Below are 27860 nucleotides of genomic sequence, written 5' to 3' on the forward strand. Positions count from 1 at the left end.
AGTGTTTCCTCTTCTTGTGATGGAAGGTGTGGTTCCTTCCCCATGAAGACACTGTGATTGTGGTGTGCAGGTTCTCTTCTTTGTGACTAACCCGAAAATCTGAGATCTTACAAAGACCCTTGGATATTACAAATTTCTGTTTTTTCCATTTTTATTTGGATTATGTATTGTCTTATTTTTTAGACAGAGTCTCACTTTGTAGCCCTGACTGTCCTGGAACTCGATTTGTAAACCATGATGGCCTTGAACTCACAGAGATCTCCCTGTCTCTACCTTGAGTTCTGGGATTAAAGGTGTGCACCACATCCCCTTTTCATTTTTTAAAAGGCAGTTGTTTAAAATCAAATTTAGAAATCTCATCAAGATGTGTAATTACTCAGAAAGAGAAAGACCAACAAACAAACCCCAGTTGTGAGACACTTTTCTTCCTCTTTCTCCCTGGCTCTGCTGTGTGCATCCGTACATGTTCACCTCTGTGAAGGAACCTACCAGTAATGGAAATGGCCCAAAGTAGTCGTTTCCTTGGAGGAAGAAATACATCTGTCATTCATAGCTGAGTTGCTTAGGTGGCTAATCATAATTATTTTCAGTGTGTCAGAGAAAATGGTACAGTTGATCCTTCTTAGTGATGAAGGATAGAAAAATTAGAGGGAAGGAGACAGGAGAAAGTAAATTATAGTTTTATGATAGATCAGACTAGTACCCTGTCAAAGCAAGTTGCCATGTCGTTTCTTTAGAAATCATTTCTCTTTCTTTTTCTCCTAAAATTGTGCACAGCTACCACTTAGGTAAGATTTGTAATACAGAATTTTAAAGGTTTATCTATCATAACCTTTAGTCATAGCAAGTCTTATGAGTAGAAAATATTATAACAAAAAGGTATTCTGATGATTATTTTTAAAACTTAAAAATTATAAGCTAGGTAAAGTCAGTGAGTTTTCTTTGTAACTGAAGCAAAAAAGCTGGGGTCTCTGAGTCCTGTATAGGGACATCGTGTTTAAATGCCTGGGCTCCGGAGGTGGAGCCTTTGTCTTCAGCTACATTACCAGTGTGAACATAGACTATTTACCTAACCCCCCTGTGCCTCAGTTGCTCCTTCTATAACATGGAAAAGTAATGTTTCCTACACCACAGCATTGTGGGGATGAGTTCAGACAGTGTTCTAAGATTGTACACATCTACTAGTAACCAGTGTTAGTGTTTTCTAGATTATTACTTAAAATGGGTCGTCTGAAGACTTGGGTGAACTTGGCAGCCTTGTGTGGGTTCCCTGCAGCACTTTGCCTTCTGCTCCTCATGTGAACAACAACTGAGCAGAATGATGGATCGTAGGGAAATCCAGCCCTGTCACAGTCACCTACAGAGTACCTGCCGTTACAGATCGGGCGCCTGGTCCAGTGGCTGCCAGTGGCCGTGTAACCAACTCTGGAGGCTGTGCTTTATAAACCAGTAGAATGCCACCTCCTTCCCTTCTTTCACAGGTGGACTTTTCAGAATCATTTGTACGTAGCAACTGTAGGACAAGTTGCACTCAGGTGTTTGGTGACTTTCTCGCTTACAGAGCGTACATTTCCACTTTGGTCCCTGGATGCTCTGGACCCTTGTCCTGCTATACTGCGCCTCCTTCTAAGACTTCCTTATGTTCTTCCCATTTGCAGGACAGGTGGTCCATCCTTTACATCTCTGAACTCCTAACCTAAATACCCACTACCTATAGCTTCTAAGTTTGAGATCTAATAGGCATCCCAGACTTATGCCTAAAAGAGAACTCAGCCCCCACCCCCAGTTGAACACATCCACCCAATTAGTAAAACTGTAAACCTTTAAAACTTCACTGTATTAAAAACCTGAGCCCAGCCTCAGCTCTTCCTAGAGGCCACCCACAACTCCTCGCCACCTGGGTGACTGCTTATTTCATCAACATTAGATCATTGTCTTTACCCCATAGTCACCTCATCCTAGGAATGACAGCCACATGCTACTCAGAAGCAAACCATGGCTCTTTCTCATAATCAAGAGGACTCAGTTACAGGCGGTGTGTGTCACTGAAAGTTGCCTTGGGAGTTTCCGTTTCCTTAGTGGTGGCCTGTGACTATGTGGGGTTTGTTGGTTTGTTTTCCTTTCGCAGTGTTGGGATGGAACTCAGGTCCTCGTGAAAACAAGGCATGCTCTCTTTCTAAGTGACGCCCTAGTCCTCCGTGTGGCTTGTAGACAGCGAGGCTTACTACTGCTTCCCGTTAGAATGAACTGTGCTGATCTCTTGATCTTCCATTCAGAACAGCACATGCTCCTGACAGTTCTGCCTCTGTGACCCAGACAGTAGTGCTTCCGGGTTAGAGTGCCCACTGTGTTCCTGTCCCTTTTGTTTCTTCTCGGTGTCAGGAAAACAAGGGAGCCTCTCCAACGAAACCGGAAATCAACCCGCAAAAATTCATCTTAAAAACCAAACTTACAACAATCTGCTCTAAACTGAGCCTCACACTGATAAAATAGTCTCCTTGGTGGTTTGAATGAATGCAGTGAATGAGTATCTGAGCCTAACGTGGCTGATCCGTGAAGACAGTGTTCAGTCCTTATTTCCGAGGAGGTGGGAACATCTCTATTCCTTTTCTGAATTCTAGAGCACCTCTGCCCTTCCCCTACAGGCCATCACTCTGTGGGACAAACAAATGGGTATGATTTTGCCTGATCATGTCATGACCCATGGAGATAATTCTGGGAAAGGGTTAATTGTAAGACATGAACTGTCAAAGGAAGGAAAAGAGGAAAAGACAACATGGTCTTACCCTGCTCTTGCTGGACTGGAGCTTGATGTCAAGAGTAGGCATGAACTGCAGACTCTCCAGCCCTGGCTTCCTGACACACTATGCCCAGCAGAAGAATGGGTATAAATGCACCACTTTCCATGTCAGAAACCAGACTATCTCCGCACCTGCCGGCTGTCTGTCAGGGTCCACAGCTAGTTGACCTGTCTAGCAGTGGCGCTGAGTCGGTTTTACTTCGTATGGGTTGTAATGTCCCTGGCTATGGTAAGGGGTGTCTGTGAATGAGTTCTGAAGGCTGACTTGAGAGCTGGTCAGGTGAGAACTTCGTAGTATTTCTATGTATTTTTGCTCCAGATCTCCCAGTTTCTTTTGTCTCTTGATTTGTGTCAAATTAGTGAAGTTGAAGATGATAAATGCTAAGTGAGTTTAAAGACGGTGTTTAGTTTTCTTGACTTTCCAGGAAACAAGACGAGAGGGTTTGCAGGAAAGTACCTGATGTTGTTCTGACTGGGGTGGGAATTAGCAGGAACCCTTTAATCTAGAACCTCACCCAGAAACCGTTCCTCTAAAGACCTGGTGACTGTGGAATGCAAGGACCCGTACTCAGTCTTAGTATAGTATGTTAGAACATCTTGGGTTTTATTGTAAAACTTTGCTGTGAGTTTGCTGCTGATTGTGCCTGCTAAAGAGTTTTCTTGCCAGGTGGTAGTATAGCACACCTTTAATCCCAGCACTCGGGAGGCAGAGGCAGGTGGATCTCTGTGAGTTCAAGGGCAGCCTGGTCTATAGAGCGAGATCCAGGAGAGCCAGGACTGTTATACAGAGAAACCTTATCTTGGAAAAAAAAAAAAAAAGTTTTCTTTCTAGTATGCGTTTGGGACATAATACTGCCATACCCTCAAGCTGTTCTAGGGACCAGTGTCTCTTCTTACTTGAGGCAACTCTTTTTCTTTAACTTAATTCTCAACTCCTGCCAGAAGAATCCAAAGGCTGAAAGGCAAGAAATTTGCCCCAGTCGCCCCCCTTTCTCCAGGTAGCAGGCAGCAAGGCATTAGGAGTGGAGATGCAGGGAGTAGTCTACACGGCTCTCTAAACACAGAAAACCCTCCTCAGCTCATCTAGTGCTTGATGAAGTACAGATGAAGATGGCAGGATTCAGCACTCAGTGGGTACCAGGTACCCACTTCCCATAGGTGTGTGCATGACATGTTCATTCCGCAGAGGAAACCAGAGGGCAGAGTGTTGGAGCCCATTGTTCACTCCTAGCAATGCAGAATGCTAGGCGAGCTGCAGAATTACTGTAGAGCACATGAAGCCCCTGGGCTCCGTGCTGCCGTGTCAGCTTAGAGAAAGGGGATACACAAGGCAAAGGGAACCTTGCCTTCTGTGTCTATGCTGCAACTCTGTAGAAATGTGCTGTCGTGGGTCCGGTGCCGGCAACAGCAGCCTTTGGGTTCACTGGGGAAAGTAAGCCATCTTTAGTAATAATAGGCAGAAGCCAGTTGATAGCAAGTGATGTGTGTGGCCGCTTGTGTGTATAGGACATGCATTTGAGGAAAGAACATGTGACTTTAGAACTTAGAGGTGTTGTCAGGGATCCTTATTTCCATATTCAAAAACAACAAAACCTTGCATTGGTTCTTTGCAGTCATGGCCACCTTAGGGAGACAGTTCCACTGCAGGCTGTCATAGGGTCTGTGCCTGCAGAGGTTCCCCTCTATCTCCCATAGTCTCAGATCAGAGTTTCTACATGCTTTTATTTTTAGTTTATTAGAGGAAAAAGTCTCTGTTGTGGCTAAATCTTTTCACTTTCTTTTTTTCCCCTGAAGTTTGCTTTTATGACTAAGCCATAAATCGCTAAAAATAAAGATTTACAGTGGAAATGTCGACTCCTTTGTATTGTGTCTGGTCAAAATCTGTCACTAATTGGTGGGCATTTGTTCATGCCTATATCATGAGCCAAGATTATGTTTTAGCTGGGTGGCCACACATGGGGCAGGTAGGTGTGGTCCAGTTCAGATGTGTTAATGCTTTCCTTGTTATGATCAAATAGGTCATACAAAGCGTTGGTTTGAGAAGTCTGTGGACAAGACAGGCATTTAGGATTTATGGGCCTCTCCTGGGCCAGTATTGCCCCTCTCTTTTCTCCCCTGTATCATCCTGTGTCCACTAGGGGACACAAGAGCACCTGCTGCAGGACAGAGTGAAAGCCTGAGTTGGTTAAAATGTAAGTGCTGAACAGTTAGTATAACATGAGAAGACTCTGTTCTTGTTTTCCTGTTCTTAAAGAAGCTATACATTTTGTTTAAATCTGTTACCATGGGGAATTAAAACGAGATGGGAGCAAAGCCTCAGCTGACTAGGCAGCTTGGGCCACCTAACTGCTCCTTTGCTTTGAGTTCTCGGGTCTGGAAGGCTATGACAACCACAATTCTAGCACTGAAAAGAACAACTTTATATAGAAGAAAATTCTCTTCAGAGTCAGGGGTGTGGAGTATCTGGAGAGGTCATCTACTGTCAGCCCAGCGGACAAACCCCAGAGAATTCTCCATTTTACACCCAGTCACATGTTCGAGAGCTGTGAAACCTGAGCTAAAGAGAACAGAGTTGAGTATCAGTGTTCCCTTCTCAACTGTTAGCTTAGAAAGTCAGATCTCTGAGCTCACAGTTTAGAAACTTAGGTTGGAGTGGTGCTTGTTTATAGTTGTGTGTGTGCTGTGCACAGGAGGGGAGGCCAGAGGTCAGCATCAGGTGTCTCCTTCCGTTGCTTTCTACCTTATTTATTGGGACTGGTTCTCCCATGGAACCAGAGCTCATCAGTTTGGCTAGGCTAGCTGGCCTTGCAAGAGAGCGGCACTACCCAGGCTTTTTCTGTGGGTGCTGGGGACCTGAATTTGGGTCCTCATGCTTACATAGCAGACAGTTACTGACTTTATTTTAAATTATTTTAAAATTATAACCTGTGTATTAAAAATACAAAGATTTTAAATGATGAAAGACAAATTTGTTATTTATTCAAGCATTTATTTCACTAGACCAGAGCATGAGTGTTCATATTTCGAATTAAGGTCTACAGTTGTTTTCTTTCTGTTTTCTCTTCTACCCAGTGCTCCTCTCTTCCTCCTCTCTGGCTTATTTTGGACAGAAAAGTCAAAGAGTTTTTGGTTTCCGACTTTGAATTCTATTGGATTTCATCTGTATTTCTCTACGTTTTTTCCTCAGTGGTTATGGTGGGGTTGTAATATGTATCCTTACTGTCTGCAGTGGCCAGCTTACCCCACTGCCCCTCCTGTGTTTTCACAGACATGGGTATGTATGTGTCACCTGTGTGACATACATCTCCAAATACCATGTATCGCTTCTGCTTTAAGTGCTCCTTTATCTTTCAGGTCAAGTTAGAATACACACAAACTCCTAATTTTATGGGTGTCCACCCATTTCCCGTCTGTTGTCAGTTTTCTTTAGTCAGGAAACCTCCCATTAGTGTTTTTGTCCTGCAGGTCTGCTGGCAGCGAGTTCTCATTTGTCTGAAAGCACCTTTATTTTTCCGTTATCTTTGAGAGATAAGTTTGAAGTTGACAGGGTTTTTGTGTTTTCCTTCCTTATACTGCCCTTGGAAGATGTCGTGTCTTGTCCCTCTTGTTTGTGATAATTCAGCCATTACTCCGCTGTTCCTCCGTGTACAATGCGCCCTTCCTCTGCACCGCTCTCTCCGTCCGTCTCCCTGTATGTTCTTCGGGAGTTCGCCTACGACAGTCCTAGGTATAGTTGTCCTACCGTTCTTGAGGGTCAGCATACTGCTTGAATCTCTAGAATATTTTTCAGAAGGACTGGAAAAATTTATCGATTGCTCATATTTTTATTCTGTACACTCTCTGTTCTGATGTTTCCATGACACACACTTCTCCATTTCATTTCTGTCCTGCAGGTCACTGAGGCTCTGCTGTCTCCACCCCATCCCTTCCTTGGAGTCCTGTTTTTCCGATAGGATAGTATCAACTGTATCTATCAACTAGTATCTATGTGTTCAGCAGTACATTTCTCCTCCAATCCACCTTTAAACTTAATAACTTGGTTTCTATTTGTTTTATTTTACTTCAGATACATTTTTGCAATCTTGTGGTAATTATGCCCCTCTTCTCTTCTATTTTTCATCTGTTTGTTTGCTTTTTGTTGGTTTGTTTGCTGGTAATCATATTGGCCTCTTAGTAGCTTAAAGCTTCTTTAGAGTCCTTATCTGCCATTTGGGCTCTCCATCCTAGGCTGTTGTCTGTTGAATGACTAATGATCTCTGTTACAGATCATATTGGCGCACTTTTTATATACCTACCTGTTTTATTTTATATGGTGGACACAATGCAAACTGTCGATCAAATAACTTAGCAGTTGATCAGACAGAATCTGATAGGAATTTTGAGAGGTTTTAGGTTTACAACAAAACTAAGCAGAAACCAGAGGGCTCCCATGTGTTTTCCCCTGCATAGAAGTGCATATTCTCAAACTATTAGCATCCTGCATCATACATAGTAGTGTATTTATTGCAACTGATAAACTGATAATTTAACCATATTGTTAAATTATCACCAAAGTCCATATTTGAGGGTATTTATTCTGTAAATTTGGACAATTTGCAATGGCGTGTATCTAGTATTCTAAAGTCTTACAGAATAGTTCTACCACCCTGAGAAGCTGTCTGTGCCATGCCAGTTCATTCCACTTTCAGCCAGCCGTAAGCACTTTTTCCATTGTTTCTAAAGGCAGCCTTTCCCAGAACATGAATTGGAGTCATACAGTGGGGTAACCTTTTGAGATTCACTTCTTGTACCTTGGGGATTTGTTTATGTCTTTTCATGATTTGCTAGCTCATTTCTTTTTATTACTGATTAATATGTTACCATCTGGGTGTACCACCACTTACCCATTCATACACTGAAGAGCATCTTGGTACTTCTAAGTTTTGGAAATTATGATGAACCTGAAATTTTCTGTGTTGATGATGTGAGTTTTCAATTCATTTGGGTAAGGACCACGGAATATAATATTTGAATGTTCATACCTTATTAATATGGATTCCCCAAGTGACACAGTGTGAAGCTTCTTGCATATGCTTACTTAGCATCTGTGTATCTTTTGTCCATTTTTAATAATTATTATAGAATCTTAAGAGTTTCTTATACTTTTTGTTGTTAGATATAACTTTTTCAAATATTTTCACACAGTGTGTGGCCTGTCTTCCCTTTTTTTTTTTTTTTTTTTTTTTTTGGTACAGTTCCTTTTCAGAACAGATTTTAAGGTAACAAAGTCGGCTTGTCACTGTATTTATTTCCACTGCAAGTCAGGTCACGTAGATTTCTCCCATGGGATTGTTGAAGAGTTTCAGATTTCACGTGTAGGTCCACAATCCACTTTGAATTGGTTTTGAGCCTAGAACATTTTTAATATTTTTCTGTGTCTAGTTGCTATAGCAACAGTTTGTTGAAGAGATGCTCTTTGCTTCAGTGTTGCCTCTGTTCCTTTGTCAAAGATCAGTGTGATGCACTTACATGGGACTCTTTCTGAGCCTTCTGCTCCTCCAGCCTGGTTGGTTGGTTTGTTTGTTTGTTTTTCCCGCTACCTCATTGGTTTTGATGACTAAAGTTTTATAGCAAGTTTGGTCTTGGCAATCCTCTAGTCTTACTTTTGCCTTCAGTATTCTGTTGGCCATTCTGAGTCTTGTCTTGTCTATATAAATTTTAGGGCCAACTTGGTATCCCTAAAGGAATGTGCTACAATTTTGACTAGTATTGCTTTGAATTTTATAAATCAAAATGTGAAGAACTGACATCTTGACGATATTGAGTTGTCCCGTCCATGAACATAGAACACACACACACACACACACACACACACACACACACACACACACACACAAGAGGGCAGGGAGTATTTGGCTAGGTTTGAACGTAAAACACACACACACACACACACACACACACACACACACACACACACACACACGAGGGCAGGGAGTATTTGGCTAGGTTTGAACGTAAATTCTTTGTTTCTGGACTGCTAAAGTAAAAGGTAATGTTTTTTTAATTTCAGGTGTTATTCATTCACTGATTATAGAAATGTGACTGAACTTTATATTAATAAAACTACCTGTATCCTGCATTTTTCCTGTGATTTCAACAAGGGCAATTTAATTTTTTCCTTTCTAATATACCCCTATTTTTTTCTTGTTAGCTGGGTCCTAGAGGATAATGTTGAGAAGGGGCATTGGATTTGTTCCTACATTAGTAAGAAACCTAGTTTCTTAACATTAACTATGATGTTAGGTGTAGGTTTTCCTGGTGAGTGCCCTCCGCTCAGATAATATACTTCCTGCCTTGCCTGTTATCTAATATCAGCTGTCACATAGTAGGTGTATATATGACAGGATTTCATGATGCCAGACAGAAAAACTTTGGAGATTTGTGAGCTGAATGGAGATTCCCAAAGGTACATTGTGTCCTGGAAACAGAGTGAAGGAATCTCCCTGAACATCTGTGGATACTCATTTGATGCCCTGAAAGGTTAGGCTTTTAAAATGAATCAATTTGTCTTGTGCAGAACAAATAAGTTGTAGTTCCAAGGATTTTTCTGTCAGATTGGCTTGAATAATTGACTCCCACTAAATAGTAAAAGCTCATGCAAGCTGCATGCTTACTGCCGTGTTAGCAAGCACGTTAGTGGTGCCGGCATCCCTTCCATATGCTTCACCAGGAGGATTTGCCGAGGCTTCCTTCTGTGGTGTTTTTTCTTCTTCTGACCACCGGCCATATTTCAGTCTGTTTCCAGATCCTGAAAATCCCTCTGGTGCTGAAAGACTAGTGCCCTTTGCCATCTTAATCCCAGGGCCCCACAAGCACAGTGAGTCCTTCACCAAACAGTTGGCTCATTTAAAGCGCAGAACTTCTCAGTGGAGTCGAGTGTCTGTGTTTTAAGGAATGTGCTTATGAAGAGCCCTTGTCCTTGTTCTGCAAAATCACTTGTCTTGTTGCATGTACCAACTCTGTGTGATCGGATAGAGCTAGAACCCAGTGGCTCCAGGCTCTCTGTCCGTCTGTCACAGGGCCTCTAAAACCCTTTGTCTTCCCTTCTGTTTTCTCAAATGGTTCCCATTCTCCTGTCTCTTCTTTCGTTCATGGGTCACTCATACACTCCCCTGGATGACTCTCAAACTGCCATGTGTCAATCAAAGCAGAGTAGATGCAAGAGGAGGACATAAGGGGGGAAATTTGCCTTGCTTCAAATTGGGTGACTTTTCCTCCTCGTATGGTGCTATTGTTTCATTGTTTTGTTTTGCACATTAGTTTCTAGCTGTATTTTGTATTTGGGTCATCTTTAAGGGCCAGAAAGGGACTTGAGCGATAGTAAATAAAGACTAAAAGAATACTTGCCAGAAAACCACACGGGAATGAAACTGAAGTTTAGCATGGGACCTATAAAGTGAAATTTTGTTGCTTTAGAAGCTGAGTCTCCAGTGTTGCATCTGGAAGGGCTTTTTAAAAACATAATTGTGAGATAGTTTTGGTGCTTCAGGAGAGAATAAAACAAGCAGTTTGATGAACAATTCTTCAGAAGTTTGTGGTAAAGTAATAATAAAAATGTGGATTCTGACCTCAAAAAAGCTGACTAGCATAAATGACCATTTATAATCCTCTTTTAAAATCTCATAAATTTTATGTAAAAATATAATAGCCCAAAAAGTATGTCCTTGAATTTGAAGGAGTCTGTTTATACAATTCATATAACTTGCCAAAAAAAATGCAGAGTTGGGTAACTTCTTTCTGAAAATAGAATGGCCCATTTTTCCTGGCACGGGTCCTTGGGGATTATTAGCAGTCAGTCCTGGGGGCCTCACGTCTTGGACCAGTGAGTGCAGGTAGCGCCATGTGTCATACCTCGGCTTTCAGCAAGTCTCAGCAGAGCTCCGAGAGACTTTGCACGCACATCACTTGGCGGCACTGGCAGCGCCTCGCACTGCGAGCACAGTGCCTGGGAGAGAGCGGGTAGCTGCAGACACCTCTGCTTCAGCTGGTGTCAGGGGCACAGTGTGGCACCTTTAGTATTCCCTCCTCCCCAGACAGACGGGAGGATGTTAACCCCTTCCTGAGCAGAAAGGTGGAGGAAATCATCTGCAAAGCCCATGATGAGCAGGGACAGCAGTGCTTGTGCGGATTCTTACCTAAGGAGCTGCTGAGGGACACATTTCAGCCCAGTATTGCCATGGACATTTTTGTAGATGGTATTTTGGTGAAATAGTTGGTCTACTCTGGTTTTCATTTGGTTGGTTGATTTTTTTTTTTTTTTAGATCTCGTAATATGTCGCTGTGTATTTCTATTTTCTATTATGTATTTCCTGAGGCCCCTGTGGAGGGACTCTTAGATTGTACATCTGAGTACACATGTACACATGCAAACAGCACACTCACCCTTAATTCGTATTGCTGTTTCCCTGAATAGATTCTCACTGTGAAGATAATATGTGAAGTCATAGAAACACTCTGTCGATTGTTATGAGAATTCAGTTAGATGATGTTATAAAGCCTTAAGGAATGCCTGACTGTAAAAGTTCAAAGGTGTTTGGTAGTATGCTTCTTGTTCTCATCGCCTCTGTCTTTCTTGCTAGACTCTGAGCCCTAGATAAGGCATTTGGTCAGAAAAACATTAGTGGACTCAGCTCAAAGTGGCTTGAACAGTAAGGAAATCTATTATTCTTTATTAAGCAGTAAGGAAATAGCGTTGCCAGGAACCCAGAGGAGTGAGTCCAGAGCCGGTTCATTCTGGAGCTCCTGTCTCTCTGTGTACACTGTCCTCAGTGAGTTGGCTTCTCTCAAGGCCATCCTATCACCTGGTGCAAAGCTCCTAATGGTCTGTCTTGAGGAATAGTGGCCTCTCATTCTAAGCCCCTAACAGATTTTCCCTCACATCTCATTTAGCATCATTAAATAAATAGAACAGGACTAGTATGGCTGGCTTAGACTATTGCTTTTATTCCTCTGGACCCATCAGAGGAAATGTACTTTGTATTGTGGTCACGTTACCCATCACACATATATTTGAGAATATGTATATGTCACTCTATACAATGAAATCTAATTTTTTTAAATGTCTTGAAAACAATGTAATAACCTCTACCACCTGCTGTGGTTTATATATGAAATACACAGCAAAAGGCACATGTAGTGAAGGCTTCATCCCCTGTCTGGGAAGGTCTGAAGACTAGGACCTAAGACCTAGCTGGAGGAAGTAGGGAGCACACGGGGGTCATTGGGTGCTGTATCTTGTCCTGGGTCCTTTCCATCTCTCTGTGCTTTCTGATTGCTGTGATGTGAACTGCTTTGCTCTCTCATGTCCTCCCCACCACACTGAGAACCATGAACTGAAACAAATCCTTCTCTAAGCTGTTTATGTCAGGCATTTAACAGCACGGTGATATAAAGGCGAGTAACACACTATTGTTATAAGATGAGGCATTATAATGTATATTTAGTACCCAAACCACAAATATTAGAAAAGATTTAATGTAGATAGGCTGTTGGTGAACTTTTTCCAGTCCTGAATATGTGAGGGCAGTGTTGTGCAGCTGATTGACACACTCAAGCTTTGTTCATCCACTTCTTAGGTTCACACTCATTATACCTGGTGTAGTAATAGTAATTAATCTGCCTAAGCGTCATTAATGTGTCCAGTACTTGATAGAAACTTACAGAAATGGCGTGAATAATAGGATTTGGGGATCATTAGAAACCATCTTGGAAGCTGCCTAGCAAAGTGTGTAAAGATAGGTCAGCTAAATTTAGTTTATGATCCCAAGTTGAGTTCTGGATTGGTAAGACAGTTCTTTACAGAATGGTTAGGATACTTCAGAAAACTTGAATGCAGGCTATGCATTAGATAATTTTGTTGTGCCAATAAATTTCTTGCTTTTAATAGTTGTGTTGTGAATATGTGTGGCAATGTTCTTGCTGCTTGGAAAACACGCTTGAGTGTCTATTTGATGGAAGACTATAAAGAAGCTCTTTTTACTTGTGTGGACTCTTCTGGAGAGGCAAATGTTTATTCACCCCAGAGAGGGCACCAACGACAAACCAAAGCAATGCTTCCACCCAGGCTGAGTGTGGTGAACAGTGAGTTTATTTAAGTAGGCTCACTTACAGGAGCTTGCCTGATGCCCTAAGTGTGGGTGACAGCTTGCTCGGAGCTGCATGGATGGGACCCCCACTAACCTCGCACATTCCCTTCAAAGACCCTGGGAGCCCAGAGAATTACTACATCAGCTGAGAGGGAAGTGCAAGAAGCGGCTGCAGCCCCGGGTGCCCTCTTTAAGATGGTGATGGCATTCTGCTCTGAAGCTAGCAGTACACAGTGATACTTCTTTCTGAATTTGAAATTAAAAGTTTAAATATGTCATGGATGGTTTGTAATCTAAAAATGTGTGTATCTGGTTCTTGAGTTCATGCTTACTGAGTGCATTATATGTATGCATGTAGTAGGGTTTCTTTTCCTTGAAAAGTTAAAAATACCTTATTTTTTTTATTCCTAGTCACTACCACAATTATAGGGCAATATACCTATGTATTGAAAAGAAAAGGACAGAGCTACAACAGAGGAAGACCTCAGACATGTACATCTAATTGACACAACATTGCATTAACCAATAGCTGCACCGTTTGCACACTGGCTCTCACTGCCCTGAACAAGAAGGGTTCCTGGTTAAACTGCTGTCATTTTTCTCATTTGGTTTGCTAGCATTATGTGCACCTATTTTCATAAGGGGCGGCGTTTTCCTGTGGTGTCTTTGTCTGGTTTTGGGGTTAAGTTAATAATGGCCTTGTAGGATGAGGTAAGAAGCTGTCCCTCCTGTAATTTAGGAGATTTTGAGAAGTATTGACAGTAATTATTCTTGGAAATGTTTAGTCACATTCACCAATGAAGTACCTGGACCCAAGATCTTTTTATTGGAGGAATTAGAGTTTGAATCCCTTGATAGGTCTGCTCAGGTGTTCTGTTTCTTCTTGGGCCAGTTCCTAGGGATTTTGTTAATTTTTTTCACTCCTTTGTAGTTTAATTTATATTGGCTAAACAATGCAATTTTTACATTGTGTAAATGTCTGATTAAGTTTTATGTAAAGTTATATTTAAACCACACAAAATAAACCCTCCATAAAAACTGCCTTGCTTTATATATTTGATCCACAATGCACTTTTGGTAATAATACTTTGTCCACACCTTTACCAATATTTGGTATTTTCCACCAGTTTTATTTCAGTCTTTCTGGTTGGAATACTCAGAAGTGTTTTTGTTTGTTTTTAAATTTTGAAGTTTTAAAGCTGGCATCTATAAGAGCATCATTACCAAAAATACACCTTCAGTCTATCAGGTTTTTTTTTTTTCCTGTTTCCCTTTGTGTGTGGTATATGAATGTGTATGCGTGGTTTAGAATGTATGGAAACAGATTCCTTAATTTCAGCTCTGTTACATCTGTTAACAGTGTCCTTAAGAGGAATAAAGGGATTTCCCATGGTGTGTGTTAGTCAACTATCAATAAATATGGGCAGAAATAAAACAGTCTACAAATGGCGTCTTCTTCATTTTGATTGCTACTTCGTCTTTGTCTTTTCAGCACGATGTATCCCAGACTTTACTCAAGGCAACCCTGGACAGTGTTGTAGAAGAATGTGTCAGCTTTGTAGGGGTGGATATCAACATCTGTTCCGAGGTTCTGTTACGGTGAGACAAGCATTTAACTTGCTAACTAAGAGAAGGGGGCGTATGTATAAAGTTGTCCAGCATAGAAAATCTCTAGGTTTATATGTTCCTGTAGAATAACCAGAGAGGAAGGTGTCATTTAAGGAAAGAATTGCAAGAGTTCACATTATTATTTTTAGTAGTGCACGGCTGAAATGGTTCATGGCAACTACTGATTATATCAATGCTGCTGATTGAACTTAAATAGGGTTAGCATGGAAAAGTGCCGTGGTCTGTAGCTAGAGTTTTCCTGCCTGGCCCACAGTCAGGACAAATCTCTCTCACCTGCCAGTCCCACAGCCGCTCAGACCCAACCAAGTAAACACAGAGACTTATATTGCTTACAAACTGTATGGCCGTGGCAGGCTTCTTGCTAACTGTTCTTACAGCTTAAATTAATCCATTTCTATAAATCTATACCTTGCCACGTGGCTCGTGGCTTACTGGCATCTTCACATGCTGTTTGTCATTGTGGCAGCTGGCAGTGTCTCTGACTCAGCCTTCCACTTCCCAGCTTTATTCTCCTCCTTGTCCCACCTATACTTCCTGCCTAGCCACTGGCCAATCAGTGTTTTATTTATTGACCAATCAGAGCAACACATTTGCCATACAGAACATCCCACAGCAGTGGTCTGCAGAGTAGATACCCTTCACTAGCCTAGTCTCTTACATGCACCTGTCAAAGCTGAAGGTGACCAAAAGGTGAGGGCTTCTGAAGGGTCAAGGTGTGTCACGAGTCACCTGTCAATACTGACTGGCTCTTTTCCTGGCAGTTAGAGAACAGTTCCTCTTTCTCTCCTTTTCCTTATTTTGGTTCACACTCTTGCTCTGGATGTACAGGTCTGCTGGTGTGCCATGAAGTTCCTGGATCCTTCTCACCAAAACTGTGAGAGTGGGAAATACCTTCCATGTTCTAAGATACCACTTTCCTGCCAAAGCCATGAAAGTCCTAATTCTGTGCTTGGAACTGCGCGGTGGAATTAGTGTCCTCTGTACTAATAAGCTTTTAATCGAAACCAAGCAAACTCCTTATTGATACAGTTTTCACGCCTTTATGCCAACCATGCCATTCACAGAGAAGTTCCTTTCTGTAGTTCAGTGTTGTATATCAATGGACCCAGCAGACCAGAAGATTCTAAAGGACTGCTACATGACGCCTTTCTCCAAGCTGGGCAGAGATTGTTCTGCTTTCGCTGGGTCAGGAGATACAAAGACTGTGAGCCATGCAGAGGAGCAGACGCTCTGCTGCTGCCTCAGTTCCCAGCATCACGAGCACCGATGGGCTCGTCCCTGCTGTGCGTTTTCTCCCCTGTCCTTCTGTTGACTAATGGCTGGTAGGGTGTCATTGCAGGTGATGTTCTGGGCTGGTGATTTGGGCCATCATCTTTTTAGGTGAGAGCTTTTTTTTTTTTTTTTTTTTACTTTTGTTTCTCTTATTTTATTTTACCTTTTTATTTTTTAGGCATATTGCAGGACTTAATGCCAACAGAGCCAAAAATATTATTGAGTGGCGAGAGAAGAATGGGCCTTTCATCAACCGAGAACAGTTGAAGAAGGTGAAAGGGCTTGGTCCAAAATCCTTCCAGCAGTGTGCTGGCTTCATCAGAATCAACCAGGATTACATCCGAACATTCTGCAGGTGATTGTAAAGCTCACGCCTCTGGTGGTGTCACCAGCCTGCTCTGTTGTTATTGTTACCCTGCCTGCTGACAGCTAAGTTCGAGATGCCCATTGTCCGTTCACTCACCCCACAGGGGTTGATGATGCTCGGTGCTCGGCTGAGAATACAGCAGTCCACAAGGCAGAAAATCGCCTGTTCTCAGGGCATCATATTTTAATGCTTGGAAAGGACAATAAGCCAACTAGTCAAACAAGTAGATTCAGATGGTAACTAAGTGCTGTAAAAATGAAGGGATTTGGCACTGTCCTAGAGGGCCAAGCAGCTGCTTTAGTTACATTACGTATTAGACAATTATTTGAGCAAAGTGAAAGGGCCAGCTGCACAGGGATCAGTGCAAGTGTCCAGTGTGAGAAGATTGGTGGCAGGGCGGGTGTAATGTGTTCACAAACAAGGCTCAATTGCATGACTGCAGCATGCAGGAGAAGGAGAGGGAACCACGTGACTGCAGCATGCAGGGGCAGGAGAGGTAGAGACTTGATGTATCTACACCGCACTGCTGACTTCACACTGGCCACCGTCAGCAGTCGTGTGGACTGAATCGAATCCTTCCCTTCTAGTCCAAGTTGCCCAAAAACAAAGAAATTGGATAAACTTGGTAGCCTTTATGGACATGAAGGGATGAATAGCCTTTATGCTTCTGTTCCTCTGGAAATTCCTGCTTCACTGATGCATAAGTTTTTCTCTCCACAAAATTGTAGTAAAGGCCATGCAGAAACAGTTTCATTCTGGGGTAGGTTAAGCGAATGTCAGCCCCACATGATGGTAGATTGCATTGCAAGGCTCAGTCATGAGCACAATAAGGAAATGGTTGGGTTTTGATTAGTGAGTGGAACAGAGTAATCTCAAATCCACTGTAACCTAATTGGAATTTAGCTTATGATAAGGTGACATTCATGTACTGGTAGAAAATGGATATATAAAATCACAGAAAAATGTAATTCAGAAAGTTGATGCATGCAGAGGATGCTGGCATCCTAACTCACTCTTATTTTCAGCAAATTCCAAGTAGATCATAACGTTACATGTAAAGAGGGAAACTGAATGTATATCAGAAGACATGGGAGCTCTTGCAGAACAGCGGGATAGTAGGACTTCTTCCCAAGCAGATTATGAAACCCAGAAGCTGGGGCCGGCAAGGCAGCTCAGTTGGTAACGTGTAAAGTGCTGCGGAACCAGCACGAGGACTTGAGTTCCAGGCCCTGGCACCACGTTAAAGGCCCCTCAGGTGTTGCGGAACAGTTGTACCCTGGATGAAGATGTGCTGCTGGGATTGGTGTAATAAACAGCTGAATGGCCAAAGCTAGGCAGGAGGTGTAGGTGGGACTTGCAGGCAGAGAGAACCCCTGGAAGAAGAAAGGCAGGGTTGCGAGCTAGACATTGAGGAAGCAGGATGTGCAGTTCAGAGTAAAGGTAACTGAGCCACGTAAAAGAACGCAGACTAAAAGATATAGGTTAGTTTAAGTTATAAGAGCTAGTTAGAAGCGAGCCTAAGCCAAGGCCGAGCTTTCATATTTAGTAATAAGTCTCTGTGTCATTTTTGTGAGCTGGCAGCCCAAAAAAGAAAAGACCGTCCACACCCAGGAGACTGCACTCACTGCAGTCCCATGCTGGAGTTGGGGAGAGGACATGGTGCCTGCTGCAGGCCGGCAGCCCTGCCGAGCCAGTGAGAGACCTGTATGGGGAAAAGTGAGGGAGGTTAATAGAGGAAGATGCCTGATAGCCAACCCTCCACATGCACACACATTAACACACACACAAGACCCAGAAACCAAAAATGAAAAGTGCTGAGGATAAAATAATCCTTTTTTTTGTTAGCTTGTGTTTTGAAAGCTTGGTCAGAAAGTTCAAATAGTATTTTAAAAGAAAGAAGTGAGCTGTGCCTTGCCTTCTCACTTGTTAGTGTTTCTTGTATGTATTTCCACATTGTAAATGTAATTCCACACCATTTGTGTGTGGTGTTCACTGCTAAATACGAGCAGAAGGCTTATGCTATTAACTGTTTGAAACTTTGTTTTACTCATAACTCTTTCCAGGTATTACATACAGGTTTCTATTATTTTTCCTGTCATTTTCTACATGGCCTGTGTAATATTTTAATTAAGTTATAGATGGGCTATAATTTAATGTAATCATTGCCTTATTGGTAAACATTTGAGTTGTTTTAAAGCCTTATATTTTTTCACTGGTATCAGTACTTGAAATTTTTGTGACTGTTGTATCTTCTAGACAACCCATGCCTTTAACAAGAATATCCTATCCATTGCTACCTCAGTGATCTTTGCCTTGAAATCTTCTGATTGCTCACATTGTTGCTCTGCTTGCCTCTACAGAGTGTGTTTGGTGTTCTTTTCGTACCTGCTGTGGCATTTAACTGTTGCTGTGCTTCTTGTAAACACGTAGCTGCTCTCGTGGTTTCCCTCAGTCTGACTCTGATGCATTTGTATGCGTTGTTTTCACTCATTGCACTGAATCTTCTGTCTTCGTATTTTTTCCCATCATGCTTTCTCCTTGTGTCTCTCCTTGTTTTCCTGTCGCATGTCTGTTTAATCAGCAGCTCTGTCCCCAGAAAAAGGCTAGAAACTTGGGACTCCCCAGTTTCCCAGCCTGCTTCTCTTTAGCTCTGTTGTCCTTCATGGTGAGATGTATCCACGGGCACGCGCACACACACACACACATGCATACATACATACAGTAGCGTTATTTAGATTTTTATATATACATTTTAATAACATTGATAAGCATTTGTTTAATGTTACTTTTTGATTCTGTACTTCCCAGTGTTTCTATAGTGCATATTATTGTATAGGTTTTGCTGAAGTTTTACATGTTGAGATGTTTTTGGTTTGTCCTCCTATTGAGTGCTGGTTTGACTCTGCATTCAGGGCATTTTCTTTACACCTTCAAGGTTATTTGTCTATATTCTGACATCTCCTGTTTGCAGTGTGAAATCCAATGCCAGTCTGATTTGGCTTGCCTTATCTTTAAATACTGTGTTTGATTTTACTCTCTTGAGAGCTATTGTCTTTTTTCAGATAGATATTCTGAAGTATCCTGTTGGTGTGTCAGATGTGAGTCTATCTTTGTGGTCTCATTCTGCATTCAGTAGGTTCTGTTGGGAACTTAGTTTCCATCGGCTCTGAGAAACCATCTTTGCCATCTTACTGTGATGGTGATGATTTTATTTATTTCTTCATTTCCCCAAGAATGCCAGTTGTGTGAACTGAATCATAACAGAAAATGTATTAATAGTATTTTAAGCAAAATGTGGTAGTTTCTGTGCAGTGAATGGTTGCTGTGTGTGTGGTTTGAATAACAGAGGACTAAGTGCATGGTTAATTACATTTCTTTACTTTTCTGCCCCATTTCCTCACTTTTTATCCTGATTTTTCCCGACTGCAGTAGTCAGCCCACTGACTCTTCAGGCCAGAGCCAGGGAGCTGCCACACTCACCAGTGAGAAGCTGGGCAAAAAGAAGAACAAAGCAGATGCCACCCTCACTCCAAACCCCCTGGACCAGACTTGCATCCATCCGGAATCCTACGACCTAGCAGTCAGGTGAGCCAGAGGCCAGCTCCAGAGCTCTGTATGTACACAGTGAGTTCTGTACAGCATATGGCCTTTGGATGGGCATAGTGGGGGCTGAGACACAAGGCTATGCTTAACATGAGAGCGGTTTTCAGCAGTTCCTCATTGCTGAGCTGGCCACACATTATTTCATTGCTCTTCCTGGAGCTGTGTCAAGCCCATCAGCCCTGGTTCTAGGGGAGAAGTGGTTCTAGTGGAAATTTCATGGCATTCCACAATTTGTTTGGAAAATTAGTGTGACTCACTTGACTAGTACCTGGTATAACTTGTGCTCTTTGAAAGACAAAGCCTTTTTTGAAATCATAAACAGCCAGCTTTTCCAAGAAATTATGTTCTCTTGGGTTACTAGAGTCTAACGTACTTTTAGTGGGGACACACTAACAGAGAACAGTGCTGAAATTATTTCCAGTACAAGAGAAGCTTTGACTTTAAATTTTTTATTATATTTGTTTGTGTGTACATGTGTGGAGTGGGGTTGGAGGACAACTGACAAGAAGAATCAGCTCTGTCCCCTTCTACCATGTGGGTCCTGAGACTAGAACAGTCATTGATCAGGCTCGGCAGCAAGACTCACTCACTGACCCATTTTATTGATCCCAAAACAACTTTTGTAGTTGCATGTTTAGTTATCTTTAAAGCTTTCAGTTAGTTCAAAACCTGTGACTTGATACATAACCAAAAATTTCTAAGGTTCTGACTAGATTATTCAGTAGTAGATTTAGGACCAGTTTGTTTTAAGTTTGGCATCTATAGATTGCATTGAAGTCATTTGTATTTGCTCACATTGGTAAATATCATTGGCTTGCTTCCTTCATCAATATCTGCTATTATAAAGGTACAGGAATAACTCAGAAAAGGAGAGGAGAAGCTTGTCCAACACCACGGCAGTCTGCACACCCCTATGTTTGATTATTGAGAATCATTGGCGCATGCAGAGAATTCCTCTACATGTGCATCTAGATATTAGCATATCTCTGCAGCTGCCTTTCTATACATCTGTCCATATCTATCCATCTGTTTATCCACAAACCTATTTAGGTGCTGAAATAAGAACAGTGCAGACAGCAGTGTGCTTTTCACTAAATTCTTCATGCATAATATAATAATTCCTTAGGGTTTTCTCTTGTAAAATTAACATAAAATTAAATTTTAAGTGTATATTTACTGACTTTTGGAAAATACCTATATCAGTGCAACCCAAAACTCTTTCAAAATTAAAAAACAACTACAATAAAAACTATTGCTTCCATCTCCAAACATTCCCTTCTCTTGAAGCCAGTCCTGCTGAAACTCCCAGGAGTTTGGTGTAAATAAACTCACTGCTCTTAGAACTTCTTAGAATCACTGCCACACAGATGTGCTCACCGAGTGTCCTGGACACTACCACACAGATGTGCTCACCGAGTGTCCTGGACACTGCCACACAGATGTGCTCACCGAGTGTCTTAGACACTGCCACACAGATGTGCTCACCGAGTGTCCTGGACACTACCACACAGATGTGCTCATCGAGTGTCCTGGACACTGCCACACAGATGTGCTCACCGAGTGTCCTAGATAGTGCCACACAGATGTGCTCACTGAGTGTCCTAGACACTACCATGCAGATGTGCTCACCAAGTGTCCTGGACACTGCCACACAGATGTGCTCACCGAGTGTCCTAGATAATGCCACACAGATGTGCTCACTGAGTATCCTAGACACTACCATGCAGATGTGCTTACCAAGTGTCCTAGACACTACCATGCAGATGTGCTCACTGAGTGTCCTGGAAACACTGCCATGCAGATGTGCTCACCAGGTGTCCTAGACAAACTGCCACACAGATATACTACCTTGATTACTATTGAACTCATGTTATTAAATTAGCAAGTCCAAACAAAATCTGTGTGGGTGTTCCAGACTATTTGTATTTTTCTATAATTTTTAGAACTAACTTGTTAATTTCCATTAAAAAATAATACAGGTTGAGCAGGCACACACCTTTAATCCCAGCACTCAGAAGACAAAGGAAGGTGGATCTCTGTGAGAATTCAAGGCCAGCCTGGTCTATATATCAAGTTCCAGGCCAGCTAGGAGTACTCAGTGAGTCCCAACAAACAAAAAAGTAAAAGTTAACTAATTCTGTTTTTCTATTTATTTAGGCCTTCTTTCATTTTTCTAAGCAAAGCTTTTAGTTTTCTATGTACAACTGTTACTTGTGATGTGTGACTGTGTGGTGTTTTCAATGATGTGATAGATGCAGCTCTAGTTTATGGCTTCTCTTTCCCACCATGTGAAGCTGCAGTTGATCTTTGTGTAGTATTCTGCCCTGCAGACCTGTAATCCATGTATTAGTGTGGTTTTCTAAAGTCCATAAATTAGGTGATCAGCAAATAGACTAAAATTTTAATCTTCATGTTTTTAGTTCTTTTTCTTGCCTGTTACAATGACCAAAACGTTTAGTATAGTGCACAAGAGTAGCATGAGGCTGTCTTAGGGTTTCTGTTGCTATGAAGAGATACCATGACCACGGCAACTCTTATTCAGGAGAACATTTAACTGGAGTGGCTTACAGTTCAGAGGTTTATTAGTCCATTATCAATATGGTGGACATGGTGGCATGCAGGCAGACATGGTGCTGGAGAAGGAGCTGAGAATTCTACATTTTGATCCACAGGCAGCAGGAAGTGAACTGAGCGTCACAGTGAGGGTAGCTTGAGCAAAGGAGACCTCAAAGCCCACCTCCACAGTGACACACTTCCTCCAACAAGGCCACACCTACTCCATCAATGCCACACCTCATAATAGTGACACTCCCTATGAGATTATGGGGCCAGTTACATTCAGGCTACCACATTCCACTCCCTGGCCCCCATAAGCTTGTAACATTATCAGTATGTTAACTTGTAACATTAATGCAGTATGAATTTAGTCCAACTTCAAAGGTCCCTGTATTCTATCTATCACAGTCTCAACAATGTTTAAAAGTCCAAAGTTCAAAGTCTTTTCTAAGATCCATGTAATCTCTTTACTGTAATCCCTATAAAAACAAAAATAAAAAAAAAGAAAAACAGATCACATACTTACAACATATAACTCTGACATCTTCATGGGAACCTAATTAGCATGTTATAGTGTACAAACCAGTCTTTTTCAATGTGCATTTTGTGTTTCTTTAATCTATGTGTGATGTGGTTTATAAGATTTTCCGATTTGCTTTTATTGTAAGCATATATCCCTTTTATTTAAAATCTAGATCTTTTTTCTGTGGGTAAGTATCTGTAATTCAGTAATAATAGTTCTTAGCAGTGGTTCCTTGTGATGAAGCCGTAGAAATAGTATTGCTTTGCCAAAGACTCAAAAGCTTCTGTGGCTCTTCACATACATTGCCAAGTAATGTACTAGCTTGTGATGCTGCCAGCAGGATTCAAGCCGGGGCAGTCCTCATTTCCCCTGGTAGCAGGCATTTCTGCCAGCTTTCACAGGGACCAGTTTCCACCTGTGGATTATCAATGCCCATCTTGTGACTTCACTTCTCTCTCTGCTTCCTTTGGGGGTGACCTATTTGCCCAGAAGCAAGGCAGTTGTAGACTGTTTCATAGGAAATTTCTTTTACATGAAGTCCCCTCTGACCTTAAAACTTTGGAGATGAAATGGGTAATGACCTAATTACTCTTGGTGTGTTTTCCAGGCCTGAGCTGTAGTAGTCATATCTGACTTTCACACACTTCATCTAGACGACACTCAACATAGACAGTTCATACTGGCAGTAGAGTCCTATGAGTCTTAACCATTGAGCCATCTCTCAGCCTCCCAAATGCTTTTTATCCGTGTTGACTGAATCTTCGCCAGCAGCACCTGCATCTATACAGAGAGTACAGAGACCTAGCTGTGCTCTCCTTATGTATTTGTGTGCTTCTTTCTTGTTTGTCTTTCGGGTTCTTGGGGTACTGAAGTCTCCCATTGTGTGAGCTGAAAACCTAGTCTCCGTTGTTTACCTTTTGTATTTGCTCATAATGCTATGGCTTGGAAATAGGAATGTTTCATGTTGATTAACTGAATTTTTTTCTTCCTTTTATGTAAAATGGCCCTTCTTTTAATACCCTCATCTCAGGCAAGCCTGGTATTTCCTTAATTTTTTGATGTTCCTTATGGTTCTAATATTTACTCCATGGGTTTTGTTGGTGTGGTTTTCTTCACCACTTGGAATGTGGTAGGGCCCAGGGAACATAAAGATGAGTAGAGGTAATGTACCCTTAAAGGAACACACTAAAACAGAATAGGATTTAACCTCGGGAGCCGCGGGGGGAGCTCATTTCCAGACAGGGCTGTCACGTGTGTTCATGCAGATGGTGGGACAAAAAGAGGGACGGGCTGGAGAGCAGAGAATGTAGTTCCAGCTAGTTTAAGGAGTTGTTGCTAGATCAGGAGAACGATTTAAATGAAACATGGTGGAAGAACTCACACTCTGGAAGACAAACATGAACCTAGAGCTTGAAAACCGACATTCCTCCAGCCCTTTGAGGACCCTGTCTTCTATATTCCTTTAACTTATTCCGGGTCTTCTCCCACTCCCAGGATGACTTCACTTCCTTCCTCACTGAAGAGCATCAAACTACCCCACAGCCTCTTGTAGCTGTACCCTTCTCTTTATTCCTTCTGCCCTGTCTTTCCCTAGCAAGTCTGCTCTGGGATTCCGTTTCCACTTCACTTCCTCCATGCCACTGTTGGAGACTCTTAACTCTTAATAGTCCACTATTGCAGTGGTCTCTGTGTCCTGCTGTTCTGCCCCGGAAGGAAGGAAGGAAGGAAGGAAGGAAGGAAGGAAGGAAGGAAGGAAGGAAGGAAGGAAGGAAGGAAGGAAGGAAGGGGCAGCTAGGTGAATTTTAGCACTATGAAATTCTAGGACTGCCCTGTGTCTATTGTCTTCTCCACCGTGCTTACTGGTTTAGCTCAGACTTGTTACTGCTATGATCCAGTGTCCTCTCCTGAGAGCCAAAAGCAGCAAACATCTTCTAAGTTCTCAGGAAGAGACAGAGATGTTTGCTGCCCATTGTACCTGCTTCTCATACCAAGTGTCTTAGAACTGTCGGCCTCTAATTCTTACTCTTCTTCCTCTGATTCCTTTTCAGTTTTCTATCCTTATTCCTCTTGTGAAATTGCTTTCTCAGCCAGTGACCTGCTTATCAGAACCGTCCTTAAACCACTTACCCGTGCTGCCATATTTGACGCCATCAACTTGAGGCTACCAAAAGGAATGGGTCTGAATATTTAGGGAGAATCGTAGCTGGGTTAAAAGCTGGCGAGTGACAAGATGAAAAGGCTGCCGTTGTCTGCTGTCTTAGGAATGAATAGACTGTAGGGCAGAGGAAGAAGCGTGGAGATCAGACAGACTAAGTTCAGTGTCCAAATCAAGAGATGGTGCTAAGAGCCAGGCAGCGGCGGCGGCGGCGGCGGCGGCGGCGGCAGCGGCAGCAACAACGCTGAACCGTGTGCACATTCTCTATGGATTTGGAGAATAGAGCCGTAAGTTATCGGTGACAAGAACAATATCAACACCAGGGATACTTGTGGAGGACAGAGTGGAAGCTCACTGTTAGAAGAGAGAAAGGAGATGCTGAAAAGCTACAGAGTGATCCCATGATCTCTTCACTCCCAAGGCTTTTGAGATCATCACTGTGCATGGCTCCTAAATTTACTCTTGTTTTAAACCACTTTTGTAGAGCTCGGACTGCACCCAGCTACCTCCTCAGCTAGCATGTTTAAAGTGGAAAGCTGGATCTCTCCTGAACTCCTGATCCAACCACAACCTTCTTCCTGTCAGATCATTTCAGTTCATCCTTTCAGTTTCTCAGTACAAAACCTTGGAAATCGATCTTGTGAGACAGCTCTTATCAAGTACTGTTAGCGATACTTGTGAGCTTCATAATGGCCACTTACTAATTATTGCCCTCTAGTCCAGTATCTGAGTGTTTTATCCCCCTGCATTGGTAGGCTTCCTGAGAACATAGGTCATCTATTCACATTTTAGTTCTACACACCCTATTTCAGTGTGTTACATGTCTCAAATGATGAATAAAATCATCACCAACAAAACTCATGTGGTAAATACTGGAACCAGTAAAAAGTATAGCAGGACATGGAGAGATGGCTTAGTGATTAAGAGCACTTGTTACTCTTACAGAGAACTCTCAGTTCCCAACACCCACATCAGGTGGCTACAGCCACCCCTAACTCCAGCTCTAGGGGATCTTTTGGCCTCAGTGAGCACCACGCGCGCACATACACACACACACACACACACACACACACACACACACACACACACACACACACATAAAAAGCCAGTAAAAATAAAAATTTTTAAAACAAAGATATATTAAACTAATCTTAGAGGTCAGGAGTCTTAAAAAAAGACTCGTTTTGCATAAAATCAAGAAAAGTAGGATTAGATTTAAATTTTGTCATTAAACACCTTCTTTTGATTTAACTGTATTTTTCTCCACTTTATCTTACATATTCACAATAGACTTGGATGGCAAAAAAACAACCAACCAAACAAAAAACCTCATAGTGTAATAGCATAGTTAAAGTTCAATTGTTCTTGAACCCATAACATAAACAATGCATCTGAAAAGTTGGCATCAGATTTGTTAGGCTGGTGGCAATTAAATTAAAGATTAGTTTTGGGGGGCTGTAAGTTCCAGTTGACTAGGGACTCGGAATCTGGCTTCCCACTGTATCCACAGCACCCAGCAAAGACTGATGGAGTCGCTGAAGGAATAAACGACAGACTAGAGAATGAAGGGGAACTATGTAGAACACTGAGGACAAGAAACCACACCAGTGAACTTTCCGGAGCAAGGTGAAGTGTTTAGCTTTGCTTCTAGCATTTTTTTTTTTTCTGTAGTCTAAAACGATTGAGATCAGTGTGCTAGTGCAGCTGTTGTTGGAACACACTGGGAACGCCTTCCCTGGTGTTCTTGCTCGCCACATACCTACTAAGTACCTCTTTGAGAATCCCAGTGTGCCGAAAGGATTTCAGCCCTCCAAACAGAATCCCATGCACCTTCACAGAGCATTCTGTCTGCTTCCAGTGCCCTCTCAGAGTGTACAGACTGGACAAGCAGAGGAAAGCCAGGGGCCATTTCTTTCTGCATTTTTTGTTGTGGAGAAATCCTTACATATCCACATGTGAGTAGTTTCATTGTGTTGGATGCTGTAGCCATAAGTAAAATCAGTGCTGCATTATGAGTAGAAGCAGGCCCAGCAAGAGCCTGTGTAGGGTCCCCGCCCCTCCATGCCTCCTCTCTTTGTCCTACCGTTTCGGTTGGTCTAGGAGCCCGGCACGTATCTGATTTCCCTTCTCAAGCTAGGAGAGAAGGGAGCTCTGGCCGCAGGTTCTGCTCAGCCCTCTGCATCACACGAGACCTGGCACTCACCCAGAGGCTGCTGGGTTAAGAATCCGATGCACTGCCAATAGTTAAGCTCCAACGCTCCTGTGCTCAGTTTAACTTGAAAAATGCCAGGAAATTTCATGTCAAGACTCACTCAGCACTCATTTTGATATAGTGTATGCTGTTTCCATTTGGGCCATTAGGGAGAGCTTTAGAAGACTGATTCCCAGAAGAGCTGGTGTAGCAGGAGGAAGGTAGGTGGTGCCGTTGTCGTGTGCCAGGTGGGCAGACTTCAAAGAGTACTTCCTTTCAGCTCAGTGCCGAAATCCTGGAGCTGTGCAAGCTGCCTTGCTACCACAGATCTGCCTGTTTCTGTCTCTTACAGTCAGTGCAGCAAAGTGTATTTTGAGAGCGTCAACAACTGTGAATTTAAAATTCCATCTAGGACAAGAATAATCACAGAAGCATGGCACCCTACTTCTGTAGGAAGGGGAGGTACTTCTGTACAAAAACTAAGCCATGTTGACTTTTGATTTATTGAGAAGTTGTAGTAGGTTTTTAAGACCCAAAGTAGAATGATTCCATCTGAGGCACACAGTGGACTAGCAGCAGGACAGCTGGGGACATTCTTTGGAAGTCCCGCCTTAAGTGAGGCAGACGGCGTACCCTCAGT

At 42.4% G+C, this 27860-nt stretch overlaps 1 protein-coding gene across 1 annotated transcript in view; it reads left to right on the forward strand.

Moving 5' to 3' along the window:
- The window catches only part of Srbd1 (S1 RNA binding domain 1), a 175153-nt gene that overhangs the window by 136079 nt on the left and 11214 nt on the right, over positions 1-27860 (forward strand). Inside the window, exons 17-19 of the mRNA XM_059248492.1 lie at positions 14417-14523; positions 16004-16180; positions 19622-19777. Of these exons, the coding sequence (XP_059104475.1) occupies positions 14417-14523; positions 16004-16180; positions 19622-19777 (440 nt within the window). The remainder of the gene's footprint in view (positions 1-14416; positions 14524-16003; positions 16181-19621; positions 19778-27860) is intronic.

Source organism: Peromyscus eremicus, chromosome 22 (assembly GCF_949786415.1).
Source record: "Peromyscus eremicus chromosome 22, PerEre_H2_v1, whole genome shotgun sequence".
Classification (NCBI taxonomy): domain Eukaryota; kingdom Metazoa; phylum Chordata; class Mammalia; order Rodentia; family Cricetidae; genus Peromyscus; species Peromyscus eremicus.